Source organism: Chanodichthys erythropterus, chromosome 21 (genome assembly GCF_024489055.1).
Source record: "Chanodichthys erythropterus isolate Z2021 chromosome 21, ASM2448905v1, whole genome shotgun sequence".
NCBI lineage: Eukaryota > Metazoa > Chordata > Actinopteri > Cypriniformes > Xenocyprididae > Chanodichthys > Chanodichthys erythropterus.
In genome coordinates, this window is record NC_090241.1 from 25,472,247 (window position 1) to 25,499,405 (window position 27,159).

The window sequence follows — 27,159 nt, forward strand, 5'->3', positions numbered from 1 at the left end:
GTCTGTCTTATATTCTAACCTTCTGAACCTGGCCTTACATATTACAAATATTGTTGGCTCTATGACAAATTGCTTTTGTTTCTCTGTTTTAAGACACTTTGGATAATAGCATCTGCTAAATGCATAAATGTAAATGTGTATCTATTTATTTTAGATCAGTTAGGGAGGTTTAGTAGTAAAGCATGCTTATCTTGAGCAAATACAGATGTGCCATCATGATTTGGAGAATTAATTTCTGCAAAGCTGAAATTGAAATTTATTTTAAGTCCAGTATAGTCTCTCCTGCCGCTGTTCTGCTTCATTTATGGACATATAAGAAACTTTACAAGCAAATAAACTGGCAGTATTGCTGCAATTCAGTATGCACAAATTATCAGCCAAACTGCTTGTATAAGTATATTTTGGTGTGTATTGTGTAAACACTTTCTGCCTCATATTGTGCTGGTATCATAAACCTTCATTTAAAAACCAAACTGACAATTATGTTTCAGCGAAGTTGGTTGTTAGAATTGTTTGAACAGTTTCAACCTTTATGACTTATTACGTAAAAGATGAACATATAGAACAAACTGAATTTGATTAGCCAAGCTGTGGGTGAGTGGTATCAAGAATCATCATAGCAGAAAAAACAGCAAGGCTAAACTTTCCTTTTCATGTTGCTTCATATCTATTGGCAAAATACCAGTACTGTGTAAATTTCTTCCAGGATTGTGAAACAGAGTTAGCTTACAGTGACCTCACATCTGAATGTGTTAAAACATCAGTACCAGTTATGTTGCGATGGAGGCGTGGCTGGAGGGTCTTTTTGATAAAACATAGAAAAGAGACACGCAGAGACGAACTGTGCTAAATGAAAAAGGGAACAAAGTAGGGATAGTTATAAAATCAGGAAGGAGGTAAAAAGAACCAGACAATATAGTAGTAGGATGGACGCCACAGCTGTTGCAAGGTAAGCCAGTGACAGACAAAAATATCCTCTTTTTTTGCCGTTTTTTTAAACAAATTGATGTCTGACAAACTTTCTACATTTAATTTATATATGCTTAACTTATATGCTTTACTTTATATAAAGTAAACAAGCTTAAAAGTTAAGCATATATAAATTAAATGTAGAAAGTTTGTGTGTGTATATATATATATATATATATATATATATATATATATGTATATATGTATATATGTATGTATGTTTATCTACATTACCATTTCAGTCGTATCCAACGCTTGCCGATTCTATGGACATCTCTTCTATGTCCATGAGTTTTCTTGGTAAAAGACAAAGATAATTCACCTTTAAAAGCAAAACCTGTCATTTACTCCTTCAAGTTGTTCTTAACCTCTGGAACATAAAAGAACATAGCTGTAGAAAATGTGTAGGTGTTCTGTTTGGTTCATCAAAATATCTTAATTTTAATTTTTTAGTGAACTATAATTTCTTATGAATTAAGCACGCTAAAATAATTTACACACTTTACTCTGATCTAATAATGTAGCACCCTTTATCAATTTACCGCTTGACCCAGGGTAAAACATGGATGAGCCTGAGTTTGTAATACTAATGGGTCCTTTTCTCCTGACTAACTTGTACTACTAACAAAATGATAATGGGATTATTATTCACACCAATTATACCTATACAAATTAGTCTCGCACTGTAAAAAAAATGAATGTGATTTTAACGGTAAAATATTGTAAAAACGCTATTGTAAATAGGTTAACAGTAAGTTCCCGTACTATATATAGGGAAAAACTGTAAAAGCTTTTACCAGACATTTTATGTAATTTTCACAGTAAAATGGTGTAAATTTTACAATTTTTAGAAGTAAAAACGAACAAATCAATGTATAATTGTATAAATGTAAACTGATATTCCCAAAATTCCTTGTGTGACACTCCACATTTGAAAGTATTTCATTTAAATGATCATGTTTCTTAATAGTTTTTTTTTTTTTTTTTGTATTTAGTAATTATTGCATTTAAATTTTGTGGGATACCATGATGGTGTTTTGCATTTGTGTGAATGACTCTGTGCACCTTCTTTATATTAATATGTACTTCAGCTCATGGAAAAGCTATTTGTGCTGAACTCTGATTCTTCATGTGGCTTTCTCTTTTACCACCTGCATTATTATGGTGGTTTTCAGTATATGTTAAAGGTACAAAACAGATTTTAGTAGTAGTGTGCATTGTTCAATTTACTGGTTTACATTCAAATTTTCTTGCTTGTAAATTACAGTTTTATACTGTAAAATTTACAGTTCGTTCTGTAAATGTGTTTACAGTTTTTCTGTATTTTTACGAAATTATTCTGGCAACCACAGCTGCCAAAATTATTTTGTAAAAACTATGTTTGTTTGTTTTTTTACAGTGCAATAGTAGTGCACACAATATACTACACTCTTCCAGAAATATGTTGAATTGATTTAAAGTATGCAAAAATAAAATAATATGAACACTCTTAAATGTGGGATTTAACAATAAACAGAGATAGCAAAAGGGAAAAATATGTACAACAAAATAAGCAATAAATCTAGCACCATCTACAAACCTTTCACCTCTCTTCATAATCTTCTTTCCTCGTTACACTCAAAGTTACAAAATTATCTCGCAAGGCAGGATAATATTAATAGCAATCTCAAACAAAAAACACACACTTGCATATTCAAATTTATTACATGCAAACTGCGCAGTGGTGGGGCTCCAGTCTTGACTCATAAAGATTTGTCACTTGTGGTCACCTACTGGTGTATGGATCTAACTGACAGAAAGACTATTTAATTTTTTTTTTTTTAAATGTTTAATTCCCACCAGTAATGCAAGGCTTGACAGTCAATTAAATTTGACGACTGTAACTAACGTTTTATTATTATTATTATTATTAATCTTACAAAATGTATTATTAATTAAAATAAAAAAAGAATTATTTCATCAATTATCCTATAAATACTAATTGTAGTAGGCTGTTTATTCAATTTTAAACTTTTTTTTTTTAATAATGTGAAGAACAAAAGGCATTCTTTTAAAATCTACACATTTGCTGTCCATATTAGGCTAACTAAATGAAATCAATTAAAATGTTGAATTGTGGCAGTTTTGAAGTGAGCAGTAAAGATTTCAGATTTCAGAGGTGCTTTAGGCAACAGGATGTGGTATATAGTGACCTTAAATTGCGGAATCCAGTCACATGGTTCACAAAGAATAATGAAACCTGATGGTATCAACCCTGAAAGTGAAAAGTAGTCAATAAAACACAGGATAAACAATAAAACAGGATGTTTGTGCCTAAAAGGGTGCTAAAGAAATGCATCACCTATTTGTTTAGACCACAAGGATGTTATATTGATTTTTGATGAGCTTCAATTTTTTCTCATTTTAGGATGTGGAACGAGACGGATCCTCTGAGAAATGATTCCTTTTCTTGTGCGTCCCCTTCTGTGGAGGGCTACCGTTATTTTGGCGTCCTCTTGGGATCGGCTGTGACCATAGTAGGAACCATAGGGAATATTCTGACGGTGCTCGCCTTTGCAACTGATGTCAACCTGAGGACGCGTTTCAACGTTCTGATAGTAAATCTTGCCTTCGCTGACCTCCTATACTGCACCATTCTCCAACCTGTCAGTGTTGACTCGTATCTGCACCTGCACTGGAGAGGCGGAGCCACATGGTGCCGGATGTTTGGATTCCTACTGTTCCTGTCCAACAGCGTGTCCATTATAACATTATGCCTCATCGCTATGAGCCGTTACCTGGTTGTTGCGCATCGCACTTCTCGCTGTGCCCGTCTTCTCCTATCCCACCGTGGAGTGGCGATGCTCCTCATCTCCTCCTGGGTACTAGGTGTGGCCAGTTTCAGCCCACTTTGGCCTGTCTACGTGTTCGCCCCGCAAGTGTGCACCTGCAGTTTTCACCGCACTAAGGGCCGGCCTTACACCACCGTGCTTCTTTTCATGTACTTCTTCCTGGGCCTGGGTTGCGTGGGTCTTTTTTACTTTCTGATCTACCGTAAGGTGAGCGTAGCCGCCAAGGCTTTCCTGAAGTACAGGCCCAGTCGTCGCTCATCAAAACGCAAGCAGGCTGAAGCCGAAGGGACGACGAATGACAGCGGGATCAGTGCCACAGCCTCAACAACTCAAAGCTGTGAGATCAGCAGTGATGGGGCGGGAGCAGAGCAGCATAAGAACAGAGCGCAAGAAGCCCACACCACCACACAAGAGCCAAAGAACTCCATTCAAAGTGCCTCCAATGAGGTAAAAACATCTTCTAAACCAGCTCCGGCAGTAATCCAGACCACTCCAGCTGCCAACTCAGTAGAGGACAATGAATTTAAACGCGTGACTCGGATGTGTTTCACAGTCTTTTTGTGTTTTGTTGGCTGCTTTGCACCATTTCTGCTGCTGAATGTTGCCGATAAGGCAAATCGCGCACCACAGGTCGTTCATATGATTTGTGCAAACCTCACTTGGTTAAATAGTTGTATTAACCCTTTGTTGTATGCCGCCATGAACCGGCAGTTTAACCAGGCCTACAAAGACCTACTAAGCAAAGCTGTACATCCACTAACCTGGATATGGAGAACCCACCGGTTCACAATAAAGCGATAATGAAGAACTTATTTTAATCTGAATATGACCTAAAGCTACTGCTTTTTAAAGGGTTAGTTCATCCAAAAATAAAAGTTATGTCATTAATTACTCACCCTCATGTCGTTCCACACCCGTAAGACCTTCGTTCATCTTCAGAACATAAATTATTTTTGATGAAATTCAAGTTGTTTTTTTTATCCCCCATAGAAAGCAATGTAATTCCGTCATTCAAGCTCCAGAAAAGACATTGTTAAAATAGTCAACGTGACAACAGTGGTTTCAACCTTAATAGTATGAAGCGACGAGAATACTTTTTGTGTGCAAAAACAAAACAAAAATAACAACTCACATGGACAGCCTCGGCCAATACCGAGCTGGCGTTTGGACGTAAATATGGAAGTGCTGAACTGCGTTCACTGCGTACGAGTCTGAAGAAATTAAATGAATAAAGTCGTTATTTTTGTTTTGTTTTTGTGCACAAATAGTATTCTCGTCACTTCATAACATTGAGGTTGAACCACTGCAGTCATGTTGACTATTTATCAATGTCTTTACTACTTCTCTGGACCTTGAATGTGGTAATTTCGTTGCTTTCAATGGGAGATAATTGATTTCATCAAAAAAATGTATTCCGAAGACAAATGAAGGCCTTACGGGTGTGGGACGACATAAGGGTGAGTACTTAAAGCTGCTGTCCATGATTTTTGGCCCTCTAGCGGTTAATAAACAGAACTGCACGCGTCTTGCGGAGGAACATTCTAGCCGGAGCTACTTTTCTCCATGTATGTCTATGGCGAGTCACGCAGTTACTGTGATACTCTGCGGCGAGTCCTACCAGTCCAGTCTGAAATAGTCCGAATATAAACACTTATTATAAGTGTACAATAATGATTCAGGATAAGACAAAAACACGGTTTGGAAAATGGATTCATGTTGCATATTCTCATTATATTATTTTTTGTAAATTTTTAACACAAAAAAAGTTGCGGACTGCAGCTTTAATGACAGAAATTTCATTTTTGGGTGAACTAGCCCTTTAGGTGATTTTACTCTGTTCATGTTCAGTGACTTTACATGTTATGTATAATGAAATATGGCACTCATTGCACATTTATTATGTGGAGAACATCACAGTTCTCAGGTTTATCTTTGTTCAATTTCAACAGCTGTGATTTTCATGTATTTTTATATTCCATTTTTTGTTTTTCCCATTCACTTTATACATTGTCAGTTAGATTGTACATTTAAATATACCTAGTTTTTGACTATAGGTCATGGTCTGTAAGCATTTCTTTTTTAAGCAGTGGGATTTTCCAGCTCTATCAAAGTTCGGAAAGAAAATGTGTTATGTGGCTTTTCACTGCAAGCGCACAACATTTCTGTTTCATTTCCCCATTTTTTTCTGATTGCACATAGGCAGAGTAACTATGTGTACCACCACAGGAATGATTCATAATCATATAAAAAACATTTGTAACCACACACAAATGAATACTGAAATTTAAAGCGGGGTGACGGAGAAAACAAGAATAGACAGGCCTCACTGCTTCATATATTACCTCATACATGAAACCACAAGAGTTTCTTAAGTCCTGTTTTGTTTCCTGTGGTATTTCCATTTTGATATATACTGTTTAAGCTGGACCTGTAGCACATGAAATAAGAAGTTGAATTTATGAATTTATTATTTTAAAGGATTATTTGTGCAGTTCCACAAAATGCTGGTGGATCTGTAATGTGTGTTGCACATCATATCAGTTTTCTACAATTAAAACAAAAAAGATAACTCATGTATTTTGATTTTTCTGAATTGCTTCTTTTGAGTAACATTTCTTTTCTCCTCACTTTCCTGTGTGGTACTGTGAGACTAAAAAGACCAAAAGTAAAGCAAGTAATGCTTTTCTTCTGGTTTTACATAGATTATTTTATTTTTAGTATGTGTTTTATATTATCTCATTTCATCTTCTTTTTTTTTAGAGATGAACTTACACACATATACAAAACCATCAATTTCACAAGTCCAGACAAGTGTTCCTGACTGCCTAATCTGTAAAAATTCCTAACATTGCAATAAATGAACAGCCATAACGTCAAAGCTGAGGTCAAACTGAATTTTGAAATTTGAGGTCAAAATACTGGGTATCATGCTCATGAATCATCTCAAAATGGCCCACAAGAGTTGGTTATTATATTATTTGTTATATTATTATCAGTGTTATCACTGTTTAAAAAAAGTCATAATACACCAATTCCAAATATAGTTTGTAAGTCAATGAAATGTACGTGACAGATCTAATTTTGGCCCTGTGTAAGAAAACACATACTATCTGGTTCACCAACTTGTTAACACAATACCTCACCACTCTGTTATGGGACTGTAAACAGTCTGCCTGATCAGATACAGCTGGTCAGAATTATTGGCACTCTTGGTAAATATGATCAAAGAGGACTGTGAAAATAAATCTGCATTGTTTATCCTTTTAATCTTTAATTCATAAAATTAGCAAAATTCTAATCTTTCATTGAAGGAAAAGAATTGAAAGTGTCCAGCCATTCCTGTTCCACAGGAGTATAAACATGTGGAAACACAAAGGCCAAATTCATCACAATGAGTAAAACCAAAGAATATAGTTCTGATGTGCAGCAAGAGATTGTTGAGCTTCACAAAATAGAAAGTGGCTGTAAGAAAATAGCTAAAGCATTGAAAATCCCCATTTCCACCATCAGGGTAATAATTAAGAAGTTCCAATCAACTAAAGATGTTACATACTATCTGAAGAGGACGTGTGTCTAAATCGTCCTAAAGGCAGGAACACCGGCCGTCGGGCAGTTTTTCTTCGTCGGCCGACTAAGTTTTCTCAGTGTGTTCCGCACCGTCGGCTGAAGTTGGTCCTCGTCTGCTTTTTTCCGGCCGATTCGAAATGTTGAATCGGCGTTGGAGCTCGTCGGTCAGTCGGGCCATCTGATCATTCTGATTGGCTGTTCAGCTACTGCCGTCTGCTGGTTCGGAAAGGCATTTCATCTCACGCAGGCGCAGAACTTACGTGCTACTTGGCCGTCGGCTGTTTAGCGTCGGTTTGGTGTGTCAGGGCAACTTTGGACACAGACGCTGCCGACGTGAGCCAACCCCACAGTCTGCTTTCGTCGCCACTTGTTCGTCGGCGTCGGCTTGGTGTGTCCTGGCCTTAATGCATGGTGAGGAGGAAAGTTTGAGTGGCCAAAGACTCTCCAAGGATCACAGCTGGATAATTGCAGAGATTAGTTGAGTCTTGAGTTTCAGAAAGCCTAAAAAAATATATCAAACAACACCTACATCCCCACAAGTTGTTCGGGAGGGTTGTTCGAGAGGAAAAATTCTCATCGCTCATCCAGAAATAACCTCCAGCATATTCAGTTGTCAGACAAGACTGGAACTTCAAACGAGATCGGCTTCTATGGTCAGATGAAACTAAAAAAAAGAGCTTTTTGGCAGCAAACCCACCAGATGGGTTTGGTGCACACATGGATAAAAAGTACCCCATGCACACAGTTAAATATACTGCTGGATCTTTTATGTTGTGGGCCTGTTTTTCTGCTGGGGGTCCTGGACATCTTTTTCAGATGTATGGCATCATGGATTCTAGCAAATACCAACAGATAAAAATTAAAAACCTGACTGCTTCTGCTAGAAATCCAATGATGGGCCGTGGTTGGATCTTCCATCAGGACAATGATCCAAAACCAACACAAAAATGTGTGACTGAGCACAAAATGAAGCTTCTGCCATGGCCGTCCCAGTCCTCCGACTTGAAATCTATAGAAAATGAGTGTGGTAAACTGAAGAGAAGCACCACCAACATGGAGCTGGGAATCTGAAGGAGAGTAGAGATTCTGCATGAATCCACACACACACACACACACACACTTTAAATTCTTTTCCTTTAGTGAAAGGTTAGCAACAATCTAATTTTATGAATTAAAGATCAACATTTTAACAGTCATCTTTGATCATATTTACCAAGGGTGCCAATAATTCTGACCACAACTGTAAGTGTCATGGTTTACAAACAAACAAAAATGAATGACAACCCTCTCATTAGATGTTTTATTGAAGAACATTGCACCACTGTTAACATATTTCAATCATAAAAAGTCTTGATACAAAACAAACTACAGTATGGTTTATATTCTGGGACAATGACAGTGGATATACAACACAAAACATTACATGCATTCGAAACAAAGTCTACAAATTCAGAACAGAAGTGCTCATGGGGTAACTAAATGATTCTGCATGATAAAGCGATTTAATTACTATGACTTGGTCATTTTAGTGAAAAAAGAAAGTGAAATATTAATTTGGACCATTTTTCTCCAAAAGAGTTCAACTGTCCAATCTTCTTCGATACCTAACAGATTCAGTTGGAGGAACACATACAGCACCTTCTTATCTGCAAGCGTTGGTACAAAAAAAGAAATCAGAAGCAATCTGTTCCTACAAATTTCCACTCAATTGCATTTTTCTGTCATCAAAAACAAACAAACAAAAAAACAATGCTACTCTCCGTGTAATCATACAATCATTCTGATGAATTTTTTTGTTTTGTTTTTCTCAGCGAGATAAAGGCATCTGAATTCAACTGGGCAAACAGAACATTTTAACTTAATTCAACTTTCAAAGTAATAGAAAATGTAAGTGTCTATATTACTGTTTCCATTTTTTACAGAAGTTAATGGCAGTATCTGACTAATCAAAACTTTGTAATTGAGGACTCTATCCAGTACTGGAAACAAGAAAATTAAGTATTTCAATTGTCTTGAAGTTTGGTAATTTAATAAAAGCTATCAAATCTCTTTTTAAATGATTAGAGCTATAAGAAAAAGACATTCAATTGACTCAAAAGCAAAGAATTAAGGTACTTTTCTAGTCTCAATAGTGGTTATACAAAATGGAAAATTATCATAAAAGACAAAAAAAGTGTCTCAAATCCTAGAGCAATCCTTTTCATCAAAACAATGATTAGACATTCATTATTTTACATGAAATGATCAATTTTAAGGTGGAATTTAGTGCAATGCCAGCTATTCGTTGGCAAATATTCCCTACAGATGCAACAAGAATAACCTCGTTTTACCATTAAAAGACTACAATCATAGTATTGTCGTTGACGCCTTTTAAATGTAATTGATAACATTTAATCCAAGCACTGTATCTCTTTTTAAGGTGCTCTTTTAAAATGCAAAGACATTTTTCATGTGTTTTGCACTTTTTAAATCTTTCACTGTTTACTTGGAGAGTTTATACTAATATACACAGAGAACTCAGACCACAGTTTCTGTTCACGAGATGATTTTCAAAACATTAGCTCAAAGCTACTGCCTGATTCACATTACTAAAGTCATTTGACACATTAATAAAGTTGATCACTTTCACTATCAAGTTACTTCTCTCCAGTAAGTCCCAGTTAATTAAAAGAATACAAACTGTCCTTTCAACCTGCATAAAAGTTTACTTGGATCATAAATCCATTTACTTGGATGATAAAAGCATGATCAATTCAATACTCATATAGTAGAAATATGTATATATCTGAATTATTATCAATAAACAATTTTTAATAAGGGCAAATATTTAGTAGCAGCTTACAAAAGGTAGGGTCAGATCACATGAACTCATTCCAAAAAATTTTTTGGGAGTTGGATGGACATCTAAGCCTAAAGGCTTTACTACAGATTTACACACTAAATGGGTGATGAAGTAAGAAAATGAAGTAATGAGTTGTAATAAGCATTTGGCATCTCTACTTAATACTTACAACATAAATCAGAACTACAGAAAACATTATACGGCTTGACAGACCTACGTTTTAGCTAACCGCAGGGGTCATGGATCAAATTCAGGGGGTCAGCGGCATGTTAGGATAGCCCAAACCATACCCATTGAAGATGTCCTCTGATGTAGAAGAGTCTAAGCTATTTAGGTTTTGAGAGTTTAGAAATTCTTGCAATGTGAATTCAGTCTGCAATGTGTCTGCAGAGTTTTCTTCTTTAAAGATAGCCACATCATTCTCTAGGCATAATGGAGAAATGTGGAGATCAGGTTGAGGAAATGAATCTGGAGCAGTGTTCTCGCCATCATTTTCCAAAACGCTGTTAAGCCAAAATAGATCAATGGTAGGGCAGCTGAGCATTGGAGATGCCTCAGACCTTTGAAGCAAGACGTCATCATCATCATCATCATCATCACCCGCCTCAGAAAAAGAAGGAGGATCTTTCAAAGAAGAGAGGTATGTTATAAACCCAATAATTGCATTACAATTATAACAACTTTTTTAACTTCACTCTTTAAAATAAAGGTTCCAAAAAGAAGAACATTGAAGAACATTTTGGGATCCCCAAAGTACCTTTCAGTGAACAGTTATTAAAAGAGTTGTTTTTTTGTTTGTTTGTTTGTTTTTTTAGTGTGAAGAACATTTTAATAATCTGATTTTAATAATCCTTTTCCACTATAAAGAACCTTTTGTGTAATGGAAAGGTTCCATGGATGTTAAAGGTTCTTTATGGAACTATACATGCTGATTAAAAAACCTTTACTTTTAAGAGTGTTGGGTCCATTTTTTCAACAGCATTAGGGATTCACAATATGTCAGTACCATATCAGTTTCAGATGATATTAGAGATTTGTTAATTCATCAATGGGTGGATATTTTATTGCTCATTTCCCCCATTTGTACATTTAGATAAAAAAATAAAAAATAAACAAATAAAAATAAACTTGGTTCATCCCTACATGTGACATGCAACATGCAAAAAAACCCTTTAAAAATTATAATAATTTAATAACACTGTTAAAATGTAATCATTAGCGAATGTCAAATTGAATATCATTTCTATCTCATACTATTTATTAATATTTAAAAATAACTAAATTTTTTGTGTTTTATTATTTATTTAGACCAGTGGTTCTCAAACTCAAACACTTTGAGAACCACTGATTTAGACAAAAAAGTTAAGAATTTAAATATTGGATATTTATCAGTTATCAGCAATAACATGAAAAAAACATCTTATCGGTATCAGTGCATCCCTACATTTTGCATGGGGCATGCAACCTCAAGCTTCCATTTTTAATCAGTGAATCAGTCAATCAGAAATCATTCATTAGTGTTACTGTAATGGTTAGATTTGTGTTATTGAAACAGAAACACCACAGTCACAGCCCACCACACACACACAGAAGGTCCCTCTGTGCACCGTGAATCAAATGCATTTGGGTAGGGAAGAGTAGGAAAGAAAGAATCTAAACAAGTTTAGATTTGATTAGGCCTCTGAATGAAAGAGAAGCATCTGTAAAGGCTTTTCATTTTCATTCACTATTTTAAGCCTTTTTCCATCAAGACACATCTGATAGTTCAGTGAATGAGAGGCAGGTTGAGCGGATTAGATTCGGAGGGGCCGTGGAGGCAGGACTCACCTCTGTCCTGTGTGCACAGGTCAGACAATGGCCCCTCTTCGACACTTGTACATCCGTTCCTACAGCAACCAAGCACAGAGCACTCCAGTAAACCAGCAGAACAGCCATTTCAGTGTCTACTCATACCTGAGTCTTACAGCATACCCCTTCACTTTGAAACTTCATAACATCAAATGTATGGTAGACTTTTCCCCAAATCACATTGTTGTAACTTTATGAATTCTGTTATTCCACAATGCGAGCCTCACGTCATCACATAATGACATCTAGTGATAACCTTTATTATCTGTACACAGGCAGCAATAAAAAGTATGGCAAAGTACAGTGCTCAGTAAATGAGTACACCCCCTTTGAAAAGTAACATTTTAAATAATATCTCAATGAAAAAACACAAAAACAATTTCCAAAATGTTGACAAGGCTAAGTTTAATATAACATCTATTTAGCTTATAACATGAAAGTAAGGTTAATAATATAACTTAGATTACACATTTTTCAGTTTTACTCAAATTAGGGTGATGCAAAAATAAGTACACCCCACAACAAAAACTACTACATCTAGTACTTTGTATGGCCTCCGAGATTTTTAATGACAACACCAAGTCTTCTAGGCATCGAATGAACAAGTTGGCGACATTTTGTAACATCTATCTTTGTCCGTTCTTCAAGAATGACCTCTTTTAGAGACTGGATGCTGGATGGAGAGTGATGCTCAACTTGTCTCTTCAGAATTCTCCATAGGTGTTCGATTTGGTTCAGATCAGGAGCCACTGGATCACTTTCACCCTGTTCTTCTTCAGAAATCCAGCAGTGGCCTTAGATGTGTGTTTAGGATCATTGTCATGTTGGAAAAGTGCACAACGACCAAGGGCACAGAGTGATGGTAGCATCTTCTCTTTCAGTATAGAGTAGTACATCTGTGAATTCATGATGCCTTCAATGAAATGCAACTCCTCAACACCAGCAGCACTCATGCAGCCCCACATAAGGACACTGACACCACCATGTCTCACTGTAGGCACCATGCATTTTTCTTTATATTCCTCACCTTTATGACCCCATACAGTTTTGAAGCTATCAGTTACAAAACATTTATCTTGGTCTCATCACTCCAGAGTAAAGAGTCCCAGTAGTCTTCATCTTTGTCAGCATGGGCCCTGGCAAACTCTAGGCGTGATTTGTTGTGCCTGGGCTTTAGGAGAGGCTTCTTTCATGGACAGCATCCATGCATGCCATTCCTCTGCAGTGTACGCTGTATTGTGTCACGGAAAATAGTCAGCCCAGTTTGGCTTTCTACTTCTTTAGATAACTGCAGTGAACTTGCATGCCAATTTTCTTCAACCCTTCTCATCAGAAGAGGCTCCTGTTGAGGTGTTAACTTCTGTGGATGACCTGGACATCTCTGTGAGATGGTTGCAGTTCCATCTTTTTAAAATTTTTGTACCACTTTTGCTATAATATTCTGACTTATAAGTAAAGCTTTGCCGATCTTCTTGTAGCCATCACCTTTCTGGTCTTGTGACATTTCTCTTCCATGTGGTGCCATTGCTGACAGCATGAAATGGGAAGGGGTTTTAACACTCTTTAATAGTCAGCTGTCTGCTGGACACCTGTGTAATGAATAATTAGACTCACCTGTGGTTGAATTCTTGTTAAATTACACATTTGTAGTGTAAAAGTTAGCTTTGCTCCAGAGACTTTCAGTGGGGTGTACTCATTTTTGCATCAGCCTAATTTGAGTAAAACTGAAAATTTTGTTCTCCAAGTTATATTATTAACCTTACTTTCATGTTATAAGTTAAACAGATGTTATATTAAACTTAGTCTCATCAACATTTTGGAAATTGTTTTTGTGTTCATTGAGATATTGTTTAAAATGTTACTTTTCAAATGGGGTGTACTCATTTACTGAGCACTGTACATCTTGTTCTTAAGGCCCAGATATACTTCATTTTCCATGTTCCTCTCCTTCTCATGGATGGTGCTGATGACACAAATTATGTTACACACACTGTCTGCAAGCCGGAGTGGAATGCGGGACCAATTCGATTTGGTTGATGTTGTTTTACTGTATTTAACTTGTTTTACACATTGAAATCTACTTAGCTACAATGGCCAATGGTTGAAATGATAATATCTTTTTAGTAATCCTTTCAGTTGAAATGATGAGGGGAAAAAAATGATCAGTACATATTACTACATAAAAAAAAAACTGATTCACCCCCCACATTACATCACCCAACTCACAATATGAACTTACACCTCATCACTACATCATAAAATATGACTAATGCACTAAACACCACCACTACAGACAGCAAATGTACACTGTCACAAATGTTAGCTATAGCACACAACCCCACACACTTTTGAAATAATTTGCATGCACACAACACAAACTTAAACCAGTAAACAAACAGAACACACACTTACTCTTTAGAGACAAACACCAGTTTGGTTTTGATGTACTTCATGTAAGGATTCTCCTCTGAAACAAAACATTACAAGATCAAGAAAATTATTTTGTGTTGAAATACAGCATAAGCAAAAGTTTTAGTACATTCTACATTAGCTCAAGTGTGAATGGGAAAAAGATAATATATATTCCTTTTGGAAAAAGAAATCTAACATCATTTTTTGCATGGTTGTATGGATGTATACAGCTGTTTTTAGCAGTAAAATAATGAGCATAAGCTTTTCCCAGTTCAAATCTACATCAACATGCGTTGCGGTGAGCATTTTTTGTGACCCTTATACTGAAAGTTGTAAATGGACAACTGAAGCATTCATATGTCAACATCTTTAAGGACTGCACACTTAGGCCCAGTTTCCACCTGGTATTAAGCTGCGTTTTCGGGTCGATCGGATCTAAAGCAGATAATATGAAATATAGGTGTAAACAGTGTGTAAGACGTTTTGAGCTTGTCAACTTTCCACCACTTCCAGAGGTAGTCGAAAACGCATTCGACCGGATTGCTTTCATAGTGCAAACTGTCATGTGGTGGAATAGCCACTGAAGACAACCTACTCTCCAACTACTGACTTAACGCGTAAACATTAAGGGAAGCGCGCTAGCAAGACAGGATTTAAACTTTGTTGGCGGAAGACGAAAAATATACCAAGCACAATGTTCTCTCACCATTCCTGATTTCTAACACACACTCACCGCATTCGGCGTGATCTCACGGCTATCAGAGCAGAAACGAAAACTCTCCGTATGTTTTTCTGTCATCTCTGGGTACATTCATATTTAAACTGCACGAGATTATTTTGTCCATACATTTACCCACCCATATACCCTCCCCTCGAAGAAATCAGAACTGAAGTGGTTAAAAGGTGTAAACGGGTATTTGTCTCCCTCATCCACATGTGATCTGATCGACCAAAACGCATCTTAATACCAGGTGTAAACAGGGCCTAAATGCCCATAAAAATACAATGTATGCCTCCCTTAATTAGACTTGGGTAATTACAATAAAATACACCACATTCTCAATAAACAATTCACCTCCAGTCTTTTCACTGTAGTATTTGCCAAAGGCCTGGTCTTTAGGAATGTTTGGGTAAAGATAACACAGTGGGTTAACTGGAACGTTTTCTGCTACCATGATCCGAAAGTTGCAGATGATCTCAGGTAAAGCAATCTGCTTCAGGTCAGTACTGGTAAATGGCTTCACTGTTTGCACACTCGGATTGCCTAACAAAAAAGAAGGTGTATTCAGTCTGATATTCATTGGACTCTGTGTTTTCAGAGATTGAACACAGTCTTAAAGAAGTATATCTTTTTATGACCAGTTTTCAGTTTTACCATCGTTAGAGTACTGCACCCAGCTGAATGTGATTCCACCATCCTTAATACTTTCGCTAAAACGCAGCAGGAAAGTGCCGTTCTGCTTCTTCTTCAATAACAATCTCTCCTTCCCCTTGCTGACAAAACCCATTATAGAGCTAAAAGACAAACATACTTGTGTTAAAAAAAAAACACACTTCAGCTATGCTTTTCTCTATCTATCTATCTATCTATCTATCTATCTATCTATCTATCTATCTATCTATCTATCTATCTATCTATCTATCTATCTATCTATCTATCTATCTATCTATCTATCTATCTATCTATCTATCTATCTATCTATCTATCTATCTATCTATCTATCAGCATTCATACCCATCACTCCACAGGTCTGACAGGTAGCTTTTAACCAGGGTTAGAATTCCATCCAGCCACACCCACAGGGTGAAGTTTGTATCAGGGAGGTTCTCCTAAAGCACACACAGACAATCACAAGTAAACAAAACACTCATACATCAATATCAGGCATTTCACAAAGAGCGATATAACTGTATCTGTTCTTACCTTACTGAACTTGGCCCAGGGTATCTTACACTGGTCATAGCTCTGTTGTTTACCTAATAGGAAATCATTAACACATCATGTCCTAACAGCATCATTACCAAACACCAGATTACTTTATGACCTCTATATTACTTTATTTAATATTATCTATTAATGAACAAAAGATGTAACGTGTGCATACCAAAGAGCTTGATGGCGAGAGTTTCCAACTGGTCACTGTCTAGACCACGTTTCCCAGAGGAGAGAAACTGCCAACTTAGCATTTCCCCAAACTGTGTCCAGGAGGCCGGAAGAGGGCTTTCAAAAAACTTCACATTCTAGATGCACACAAAAAGTGACTTGTAGTGATGCAAAAAAAAAACAAAAAACAGATTCTATTATGATGATTCAGGCTAATTATTAGCTAAGAGTAACTCCTGCTCCCGACCTTGGGATCTGAAGAGAGCATGTTGAACCATAGAACAGACGCCCAGGCACTCTGCTGCTGACTGGAGTTCGAAATCACCACAACAGGAAGGGAAGAGGTCTAAAAGGAAAAAGGAAGTATGGTTATAAAAATTACAATGCCAAATCTCTGGAATGTTCACTGAGAATGCTTTGAATGAGGAAAAAACATCTCACCTCTAAAAAGACAGACAGGCCTTGATATTCAAACTGCGTATGAAAGTTTATTTTGTGTAGTTCTTCAGTAACACTCAGCGAGAGCTGCACGAAACACACAAAAAGATTTATACACATACATATAAACAGAACTTTACTTATTGGTTTGTCTATCAGTTTTAATTGTTTTAATTAACTACTAGTAAATAATAATAAGAAAATCTGGAATTGAAGAGTTCAGATGCAAAAGCAGCTAAACGCCAACTCTGTCAAAAATTAGATAATGAAATTGTGCGAATGCTGCACGAAATACTTTCTCCCTTAGTTCAGTTCATTAGGCATATATGAAAATATTTTGCTTGCCTTGAGAAAATAATCTGACTCAATGGACCAACGAACCGAGCTAGATCAGTTAGAGTGGGAATCAAGGCATACATTGGTTTATTTGTGTTTAATTTAGTGGAAATCCCAGAAAATAAACAGGTGCACTCTGATCAACGACAGAACAGTTTTTTGCATATTTCACATAAACACATTTTGAGTATGCTTTGAAATGCACCTTGTGAAATCAAACCAAACCTAGGAGAAATGCCACATCATAACAATTAAGGTCCCTGTTTTCGAACAAAGCAAAATATTTACTTAATCTATATTGATTCTGTATTGACTCTTGTGTTCTCAAGTCTTGATTCTGTTACTATCTTCTAGTTTTATGCTTGCTATGTGCAGCAATGTAGTTACAAGCAAATATTATTAACGAGATCCTTAGAAAACTCACATCATTGATTCCTTTTCCTCCACCACCAACTTTTTGGTCCTTCAACGTCTGTGAAAAAAATCACATACACAATGATTTAACTTTTTATTACCTTTCCACCATGCCGTCACTTAATATTGACAAAGTATTTTATAGACAACAATTGTAGAATTAGTTTGCTTGCTATAAAAGCTAGAAGTGTTTTCAGGCCTCTTGGCCTACGTGACTGTGATTACAAGGGTCAGATGTATCTGAGAAGTTAGCTTGGCCACTAAGCATATTTTGCGGGTAATTTTCCACCAGACAACAGGAGGATGTGAAATGAATAAGATCATTATTAAGGGTATCACTTCTTGCCTCTGGGGAGTGTTGATTGTTTTTGATACAATGTTTCATTTTGTCTATGAGAAAGGGTTGACCTTCAATTAGCAAAATTCCACCACAAGAGATGTAGACTAGTTGGCAGTTGGCCATTCTTACAAAGAGAATTATCTCTTGCATAAGCAACACCTGCTTTTTAATTGGAGATGTGACTGTAGTGAAAATGTTGGGGAGTACGTGGGAGACTCCAGGAAGAGAAAGGGATAAGAGCACCTGTAAATGAGATCTGTAGGGGTGGATCACTGTTTTAGCAAAAGTGTATAAAAACTTTGCCCTGGCTAGAGAGATTCAGATGTGGAGCTGGCATCTCACTTTGTTGCTTGTCAATAAACTTAAAATCCTGGGACCTGGAACTTTCGTTTTTCTTTGAGACCAGAACTGAAGGGACACAGAGACATTGAATTTGCCACAACATAATCAACTCACCAAATGTCTGAAATCAGCGACCATGCCCCCGTTTGTACTCTCAGCCATGTTAAGGGCTTTACTCGAAGTACCTAGCACATTAAACCTCCGAAACCTATGATAAACACATAGGCATGAGTTAGTGGTGGGTGGGGTGATGAGGGAAGTGTGTGTTCAGAATGTGTGTATTGAAAAACTCACCCTTTCACTTGTGAAGCAGCGCTGAAACAAAAGATGGAGGAAGAGAAGAGAGTAAGAATTCTAGAAGAGTCCTAACCACTAACAGACTAATTTAAAACCATATAAATCCACACAAACCTAACAAGCAAACTCATTCTCATATATGACTCACAAAATCTCACAAATCATACCTAATGAAGAAAGTAAGAGAGATCTTACTTGTCAACAGAAACAGACACCTTCAGAACATGGTTGAGTTCAGGAACTTTATACAGGAACCTGTAGAGAGGAGAGTGATTGTCCTTTCAGGAGGGCAAACATTTTTTCAGCATTTCTAACTCGACAACCTGAACTAAGCATTTTTAATAAAAATATATGATAAATGGGTGAACAGTTTCGAATGGTAATTATTAATTCCCTCAATCGATTAATTTTGTTTTTGCTTTGTTTGTTTTTTCAAAATTAAAATGTATTCAGGGCAAGTTCTGCTTGTGGTTCTGTGTGATAATTTGAAAAATAAAATTCTTAACTGAAAGATTTTCTTTGTGTTTGAGTCATTACATTCACCCCAGGCACATGTACGCAAATGGAACGAATATTTGGTTACATAAAGAGGTCTGTGCATGCATAATAAAGATATAACTATTCAAAAGCAGTACTGACATTTGCATAAAAGTAGGTCAAGTACTTAGTTCCCCACAAAGTACATATTCTCAATTCCATAATGTTTAAAAGGATTTACCCGTGTCACAAGCAATATATGAAAACAAATCATCTATATTGATTATTTCAGTTTTGAATGGATGAGGTCGAGCGATTGTTCAGTTCTGCGATTAATCGGCACCGATACCAGATTTCTGTAATAAAATGCATACCGATAGTTTTTCTGGGTTGGAGTAGCTGAGAAGGGTCCGCTGTCATTATACAGTATATAGACGTGAAATAAAAATGATCACTGATGCCACGTGGAGTTTGTTTTGACACGACTTGAGGCTGCACTTCAGACGCAGATTTAAAAACATAGATAACAAAACGGTATGTATACAGTACACTACACTACATGCTTTCATATCATTATTAAGTAATTCATTTGTTGACTAGATGCTGCATTAGTAGAGAAAGAACAGCAGTATGTTTACTGTCAAGGCTGAGAGAATGCTAACATTAGTAGTACTTACAATGGTTAAAACAGTGTGACAAAAAGTCCAACCCAAATGTTTAATGTCACAATTGTTACCATCTGTTTGCATTATTTTATATCCAGCTGGTCATTTTTATGCATTAGTTTGCAAGAAAAGTTGTATATTTAAAGCTAGCGATGTGAGAAAGCAAATGAATATGTTTCATTCAGCCGAAAGAAATGGAACAGGCCACCCTCACTTTAGATTATGGTCCAATTCCCACTATTAATTATTTACTATGACTTTTGCCTCAATAAACTCTTAATTACTGCTTGTTAATTGTTAGTAAAGGTAGTTGTTAAGTTTAGTTATTGGGTAGGATGTAGAATATGGTCATGCAGAATAAGGCATTAATATGTGCTTTAGTACGAAGTACAAATAAACAGCCAATAATATGCATGCTAATAAGCAACTAGTTAATAGTGAGAAACTAAAGTGTTACCACAAAACAGAAATGCCCCCGATTTCAGTTTAACATTACTGTAATATATATTTTGTTATTTTGATTAGATAATCATCGAGTGTTGGGAGTATACATCCAAAATACATATGTATCTATTTTCAACGCTATGGCCTTTGTGTAGATGTTTTTGGATTTATATGAAATAGTAACATTATTCACAATAAGAGTTAATTTGTAACATTAACTAAGGTTAATAAATACTGTAGAAGTATTGATCATTGTTAGATCATTAATTTCAACATTTACCAATACATTTTTAAATTCTGAAGTTGTATCTGTTAACATTAGTTAATGCACAATGAACTAACATAAATGGTCAAGGTATAATTAATATATTAATATTTTATATTAATATTAATATATTTATTTCATTTAATAAGTTTCAACAATCCAATTTAATAATCCACAATCGGTCAACCTCTAGAAGCTATACTGGCTCTCACTTTTTCATAGGTGGTGTGTAATGTGGCATATAAATGTCAGAGCCTGACCTGACTTTGACTGAGAACTGGACGTTTGTGCGCAGCACCAAGGGACCTCGTCCTTGGGGCATGGATGGCTGAGTCTCTACAACAAATGAGCTAGAAACACACCAACAATTAATGAAGCATAAATGCATGAAGACAAATTAATGAATATGCTGCATATGTGTTTGAGTGTACCTCTTTATCAGGTTGGTCAGCAGAGTGTCCACTCTTTTATTTAAATGGGGCTTTCGTTCTGGGATGGGGTCATTTTCGTAGGACATCTTCCCTACCAGCTCATCAAGCTTCTGTAAGAACTTCTGCAGCTGGAACATGCACTCTATAATCTGAGTGAACCTGTCAAAGGCCACAAACAGCTTAAAAACAGATCCAAATGGTGTTCGTAAAGACCAACGTGCAAGAAATTCTTGTGTGATTACCATTTCTCTAATTGTTCCAGACTTGTATCATCAGGAGCACCAATGCAGGACTTCTGTTGTCTCCGCTTCCAGTCCACCAGTTCCTCATCTATGAGCACTGAGCTCAGACATTCAGTAGCATCTAACATAGCCGAGATATCGGACAGGAAGTCCTGAGACAATGAAAAAAAAAAAGCGGGGTCAAGAAACATAATTTTGTTATTTTTTTAAAAAAATATTACTATTTGGGTCTCATTTTATTTCAGTTTCAGTTTTTATTTGATTCCAATAAGTAATTTTAGTGCTTTAACTTAACCTTATTTCAGTTTGTTTCCATTCATTTTCGCTTAGTTGAAGTTATTCATCTAATATTTACATTTTATTTTAGATTTAATTCAATTATGATTTAATATGGCTGCCGTCGCATCATCCAGGTGGATGCTGCACATTGGTGGTGGTTGAGGAGATTCCCCCCTTCAATATGTAAAGCGCTTTGAGTGCCCAGAAAAGCGCTATATAAAAGTAAGGATTATTATTATTATTATTAATTAAAGGGGACCTATTATGCAAAGTTCATTTTTGCATGCTGTTAGGACATAAATGTGTGTTGTCAGTGTGTGTACACAACCACCCTATAATAATAAAAATCCAACCACTCCTTTTTTTTTATCCCCATAAATCATAAGCAGTGTCTCAGAACAAGCCGTTTCCAGATCCCTGGCAGTTTGACGTCACATAAGCCACACGCCCTGCCCACGAGTGTTGACAGACACTGCCGTTTTAACATAGAATCGCCCTAAGCGAGTTCACAGCGAGCTGTACAGTCCGCCATTGCTGCCGCCATTAAGGTGGATTAATTTTGTTTTCCAAGAAAATGCTCCCTCAATTCTACCGAAATTTGTTTATGTCTGGCAGATCATTTCACAACGGACTGCTTTGTGAACGAATGTCAATACAAAGGGACAATGCAAAACAGAGGTTGTGCTAAAAATGTGCTACTCAAGGATACATAAGTACAAACTGTTTGTGATCCAGCTTAAACTCTAATTATAGTCTCCAGAGTGATACTGGATACAGCAGTAATGAAGGTGAGAGTATTTTATTACAGTTCATTGGAGTTGATTTACGGAAATAAAGTGTACCAGTTTATTAAGCAACACCCAAAAAGGCATAAGGTCTTTCTATATCTGTTTACTGTTAGTTGTAACGAGTGTTTCTGTGTACTTCACTGTGTATGCTGATGATAATGCAAGGGAAAGACAGAGTTTATAGATACTATTTTAATGCACACTTGCACTGTGTTTTATTAAGCTCTTACAGAGATTTTCTAGAGTGAAAACGGACGCTTCATCTTTTGCATGATGTACAATCATAAAATTATACATCATAAAAATCATCTGTAAAGTTTTGGTCATCATTTGGACGGTACAACAGGCTTGTACTAATATAGTGGATAAAAACATGCAGCATATATTCGCAGTTTCTGACATTATTGTGCGTCCTGACCATAGACGGTCCTGATTGAATCCTGAGTGCAGCAGCTCATTTGCATTTAAAGGGCCCACACTGAAAAGGCGTGTTTTTGGTCAACCACAAATTAGCATGCTATAAGAAAATTTCTGTTGGGTATTTTGAGCTAAAACTTCACATACACACTCTGGGGACAACAGGGACTTATTTTACATCTTGTAAAATGGGGCATAATAGGTCCCCTTTAAGTTTTAGTTAGTTTTAAGTTTAGTTAACAATAATAACAAAGAACAGAATAGAACAGTTGTGCACAGAACAATTGCCTACCTTTCTGCACTTATCGAGTGCATTGAGCATTTTCTGAAGCCCTTGTCTTTGCTTGTTCTTTTCTTCTTCTGTGCAAGCTAAACACACATTTACGTATACAAACACACATTAACCACCACAAATAATGAAATCAAGGACAATATGTTTAAATAAGATGTGGAGACTCACAGTCCATTTTGTGTGTCTGAAATTTAAAATCAAACTCATCCTGCTGCTCCTCCAAACATCTTATTTTGTGCTCCATCACCTGCCAAAAGAAAAAATGAATCATGCTCTTGAACAAACACACACATACAAGTGAATACACAAACACACACCTCTACTTTTATCTTGAGATCTTTTAATCTCTTTTCCATTTGTCTCTGGCTCTCCAACTCCACTGCAGCCGACTGAACCTGCAACGTCTGCACCTGAAACGATGAGAGAGAGAGAGAGAGAGAGAGAATATTAGAATATGCTGATGGTGATGTTGAAAATAAGAGTGATGATGATGATAACACATTAAGGTACTGACTTGCTGTGCAAGCTCTGCATCATTCAATATCTCTTTCTCCTTCACCAGGAACCAGTTGATAATAGCAGCAAGAGTATAGGGTTCCTCCTGGTACTTCTGCAAACAAGAAAATGTGACCAATAATCCCATAGCTGTCACTGATTCACCCAGCAGTTTTCTAAATAAGCTCATAACTACAAAAATAATTATAATAATCATAAAGTTATACAAGTAAAAATTAGCAATTTAATTTTCCAGTTGATGAACAATAAAAACATGTACATTTAAAGGCAAAGTATGTAAATTTTGCCGCTAGAGCTCACTTATTCAAAACAATAACAAAGCAGTAGCTTGATGACACCATGAATCAGCGTGGAATCATGGGAGTTGTCATCTTCCCCTCCTCAGCTGATGGAAAGCAACTCAAGTTTTATTAACGTTACTGTGGTATGGAGCAGTGTGGGGCCGAGAGCCTAGGACAATTTATGTTGCCATTTTTATTATGCTTATATGCACAGTTGGCCACTGGTTTCATTTTGTTGTTTATGTTTATTTTACGATTAAAGTTACCTTTAACGTGTGCCTCCTTCTTCCTTGAACTTTGTTACAGTTACATTTGATCACTTAAATTCACATTATTTTATTTCATTCTAATGAAATAGCCACAAGTGCTGAATAACTACTCATACTCATACTCTATTTGACAAATTAAAATTGTGGGGAAAGGCAGCACTGTTCTACTTGGTCAGTACAATCATACTAAAAATACATTTGAGTGTGTTGAAAGCTATGTTATAACGTTACTCTGTGCATTTGCTCTGTGGCTGATATGAGACACTCATTGCACATTGCAGTAAGCTAGATCAATATTAGAATATCATCTTAATAATAATAAAAGCTGGATGATTTGTGTTGTTAAATAGCATACAATTAATATATACTGAATGGTGAAGAAAAAAAATGCTGTAATACTGTTACTACAAATAAAGATCTTTCGGATTATGCTACCCTAGTGAAGAATAAATATACAAAATGTATTTGAAATACTTTTTTTTCCCATTACATTTACATATTCCCCCGGTTTCAGGGCTTAAGCTAGTACTAGACTAAAATGCATGTTTCAGCTGTTTTAACTGATAGCAACTTATATGGACATATCTTAAAATATGTCAGTGCCATTGTTTTGTCACAAGATGCACACCAGTTATGTTATTTTCTAGTGTATGTTTATAAAAGTTACTTAAATATCCTAATTGAACTAAGGGCTAATCCTGTCTTAGGCTAAGCCCTGTCTGTGAAACCGGGCCCTAATGTACTTAATAAAAATACCTTGTAATTGTACTTTTGATATATTAAACTGGTATACTTAAAGTTTGCTAAATTGGAACAACAAATTCTGTACTTTAATTGTGTGCCCCTTTGTCCGACAAAGCAGTCAGGAGTTGACCACGGTGGACTTGAACTTGAAAAATGGTATGTACTGACATCTTGACGAATTTGAAACAACATTCTTTCTCATGTTCATTCATGTTTATTTGATGCTATAAATTAACTATTAAGAAGAGATGATCGGTTCATCAGCCGCTTAAGCTGAGGCAATACAGCAATCTGTCACGACACATTAAAGAGCTACAAAACAGTTTTTATTGTTCGAATTTCGTAAAAAATACACAGTTTGAAAGCTGGGACTTTGTTTAATATCATAAGTAACCTGCTCTGTCTTGTCTGTCGACGTGTTGACAGTATCCTCTTTGCTCCACAATGTATTTTTCACTCTGTGTGGCGTGACAGCGCCATGACTTGTTGGACAAAGCAACAGTCGGTAACTAAGGGGGGCGGGTCTTTGCAAAGGGTTTTGCGTCATATTATCATCAATTAAACAGGACTTTGTTTTTTTCAGTTTTCGTTTAGTTTGTTTAGCATTTTCAAAGGCCTCAGAGATCCAAGGAGGGAATAATACTGTTGGCAGCAGAAGTACACTTACCTGAAAGTTTTGTTTGTAGCGTCTGAAATTTCGCTGCAGTAGGAAACTATCTTTCTCTTGCGCAAAACGACTGAACTGGTTGTCCAGATTCTCCAAAAGAACCTGGAACAGGAACGCAGCTTGGGAAGAGTCCCGAGAAGCACGCTCCCTGCAACACACACAGACAAACACATTACTTGTAATACCAGGTTGACACTCCTTTGTGCACTTATTTGCATTTCTTCATGATTCATCCATGGTTACTAATACATTCTGGAATGGAGAGCTATAAAAAAAACAATCTGCAGATTTTACTTGTTGCTCACACAGGTACAGCACTCACCAGTCCTGGCCCTCAATCCAGTGCGCCAAGTAATGTCTGACTTCCATTGGGAATTCATCTCCATTGTACAGATCAGAAGCCCTCTGTGAATACACAGTATCCAGCTGCTGCAATCGCTCCCACTGGGTCATTCTACAAAATAAAACACATTTCATGTCTGCAAGTCAGATGCTTGAGCTTAAGCACCATTACAGTGGTTATTTATTTTCAAACATAGGAAAGGTGAGAAAATTCCAAATTCCGGGTTTGGAAGTTGGAACACAGAATAATAGTGTATGGTATCAATGTAAAATATTGTACAACTTATCAAAATGCATTTTTTCAAATGTTTTTTTCTGATTTGCTGTGATTTTTTTTTTTTCTTTTTTTTTTCATAAGCACTTCAGGTCCACTGTAATACTAACCATTTTTATGGTGTTTTTTTTTTTTTGGCCAGAATTGTTCAGGTATGAAAAACTGTATAGTTTTTTGTTTTGATGGAAATATAACATAAGTTTAAGTAAACAATTAGCCTAATAATTACAGAACTTTTTCAACATTGATAATAATAAGAAATGTCTCTTGGGCACAGAATCACCATGTTAAAATGATTTCTGAAGCATTATGTGGCACTCGAAGACTGAAATAATGATGCTAAAAATTTAGCTTTGCCATCACAAGAATACATTTGGGCTATTTAACATTAAACTAACTAGTGAGAATGTAAAAAGTGTTTAAATATCGTTTTAATTTTCACAGGGCCAAAAGTGGCCAAAACTAACAAACATCCTTACATGCACTCTGCACTGATAAAGTTTTCCACACCCGCACACCCCTTCTCAATGAACAGCGGAAAATTTGAGTCAAGACTGCGTTTCTAATCATGTGAGGACAAAACGTGACACCTCGATCATAATAACGATAATGACTACTATATAATACAGTAATAGTAAACTAGGCCTAGACATTTGACAGCATAACGATATTCATGTTGCGAAGTAATTAGCAGCACACGGTAAATAACAATCATGTTAGCATGTAAGTGAATTATCAATAACTTACCTGAAGCAATCGTCTACACTTTAATTATCCTCAAATATTAGGAATATTAGCGCCTTTTGCAGGCATACAGTAAAGACAAGAACACAGCACTAAACTGCACATCAGCTGGCGAGTAAATAAACACACTTCTCAGGAAACAGACGGCTCTTCCATAAACCTCCCTCTGCTCGCTCTATTTCTGCTTCCAACGCGATACACTTTTGCCCACTCACTGAATAATAAAGTCCCACCCATTTAGTTGCGTAGGGAAACCCTCATTGGCGCTGACAGGCACATTGA

At 36.4% G+C, this 27,159-nt stretch overlaps 2 protein-coding genes across 2 annotated transcripts; one reads left to right on the forward strand and one right to left on the reverse strand.

Moving 5' to 3' along the window:
• Positions 1–816: 816 nt before the first annotated feature.
• Positions 817–6,659, forward strand: gpr84 (G protein-coupled receptor 84). The gene is made up of 2 exons (XM_067374295.1): positions 817–949; positions 3,377–6,659. Exons 1-2 carry the CDS (start codon positions 927–929, stop codon positions 4,599–4,601), a joined length of 1,248 nt encoding a protein of 415 aa, XP_067230396.1. The 5' UTR covers positions 817–926; the 3' UTR covers positions 4,602–6,659.
• Positions 6,660–8,658: 1,999 nt separating this feature from the next.
• On the reverse strand, positions 8,659–27,035 carry stat2 (signal transducer and activator of transcription 2). Its single transcript, XM_067374798.1, has 24 exons — positions 26,881–27,035; positions 25,840–25,971; positions 25,518–25,665; positions 23,555–23,650; positions 23,358–23,450; positions 23,209–23,287; positions 23,041–23,117; positions 21,265–21,416; positions 21,023–21,181; positions 20,852–20,941; positions 18,936–18,995; positions 18,738–18,758; positions 18,558–18,651; positions 17,772–17,819; positions 17,015–17,098; positions 16,821–16,919; positions 16,575–16,710; positions 16,394–16,446; positions 16,205–16,299; positions 15,845–15,984; positions 15,545–15,733; positions 14,470–14,524; positions 12,037–12,095; positions 8,659–10,833 (listed from the first exon to the last, which is right to left on the reverse strand). Exons 2-24 carry the CDS (start codon positions 25,968–25,970, stop codon positions 10,460–10,462), a joined length of 2,532 nt encoding a protein of 843 aa, XP_067230899.1. The 5' UTR covers position 25,971; positions 26,881–27,035; the 3' UTR covers positions 8,659–10,459.
• Positions 27,036–27,159: the final 124 nt, after the last annotated feature.

What these genes read in the sequence shown, in the direction of transcription:
- stat2 (XM_067374798.1), bottom strand. Translation starts at nt 25,970, where the DNA reads ATGACCCAGTGGGAGCGATTGCAGCAGCTGGATACTGTGTATTCACAG. An exon ending in TCAGACCTGTGGAGTGATGG is followed by an intron (nt 15,985 to 16,204) that starts GTATGAATGCTG and finishes TTTGTCTTTTAG; the next exon opens with CTCTATAATGGGTTTTGTCA. An exon ending in CTGGTGTTTGTCTCTAAAGA is followed by an intron (nt 12,096 to 14,469) that starts GTAAGTGTGTGT and finishes TGGTTGCTGTAG; the next exon opens with GAACGGATGTACAAGTGTCG.
- gpr84 (XM_067374295.1), top strand. Translation starts at nt 927, where the DNA reads ATGGACGCCACAGCTGTTGCAAG. An exon ending in GACGCCACAGCTGTTGCAAG is followed by an intron (nt 950 to 3,376) that starts GTAAGCCAGTGA and finishes TTCTCATTTTAG; the next exon opens with GATGTGGAACGAGACGGATC.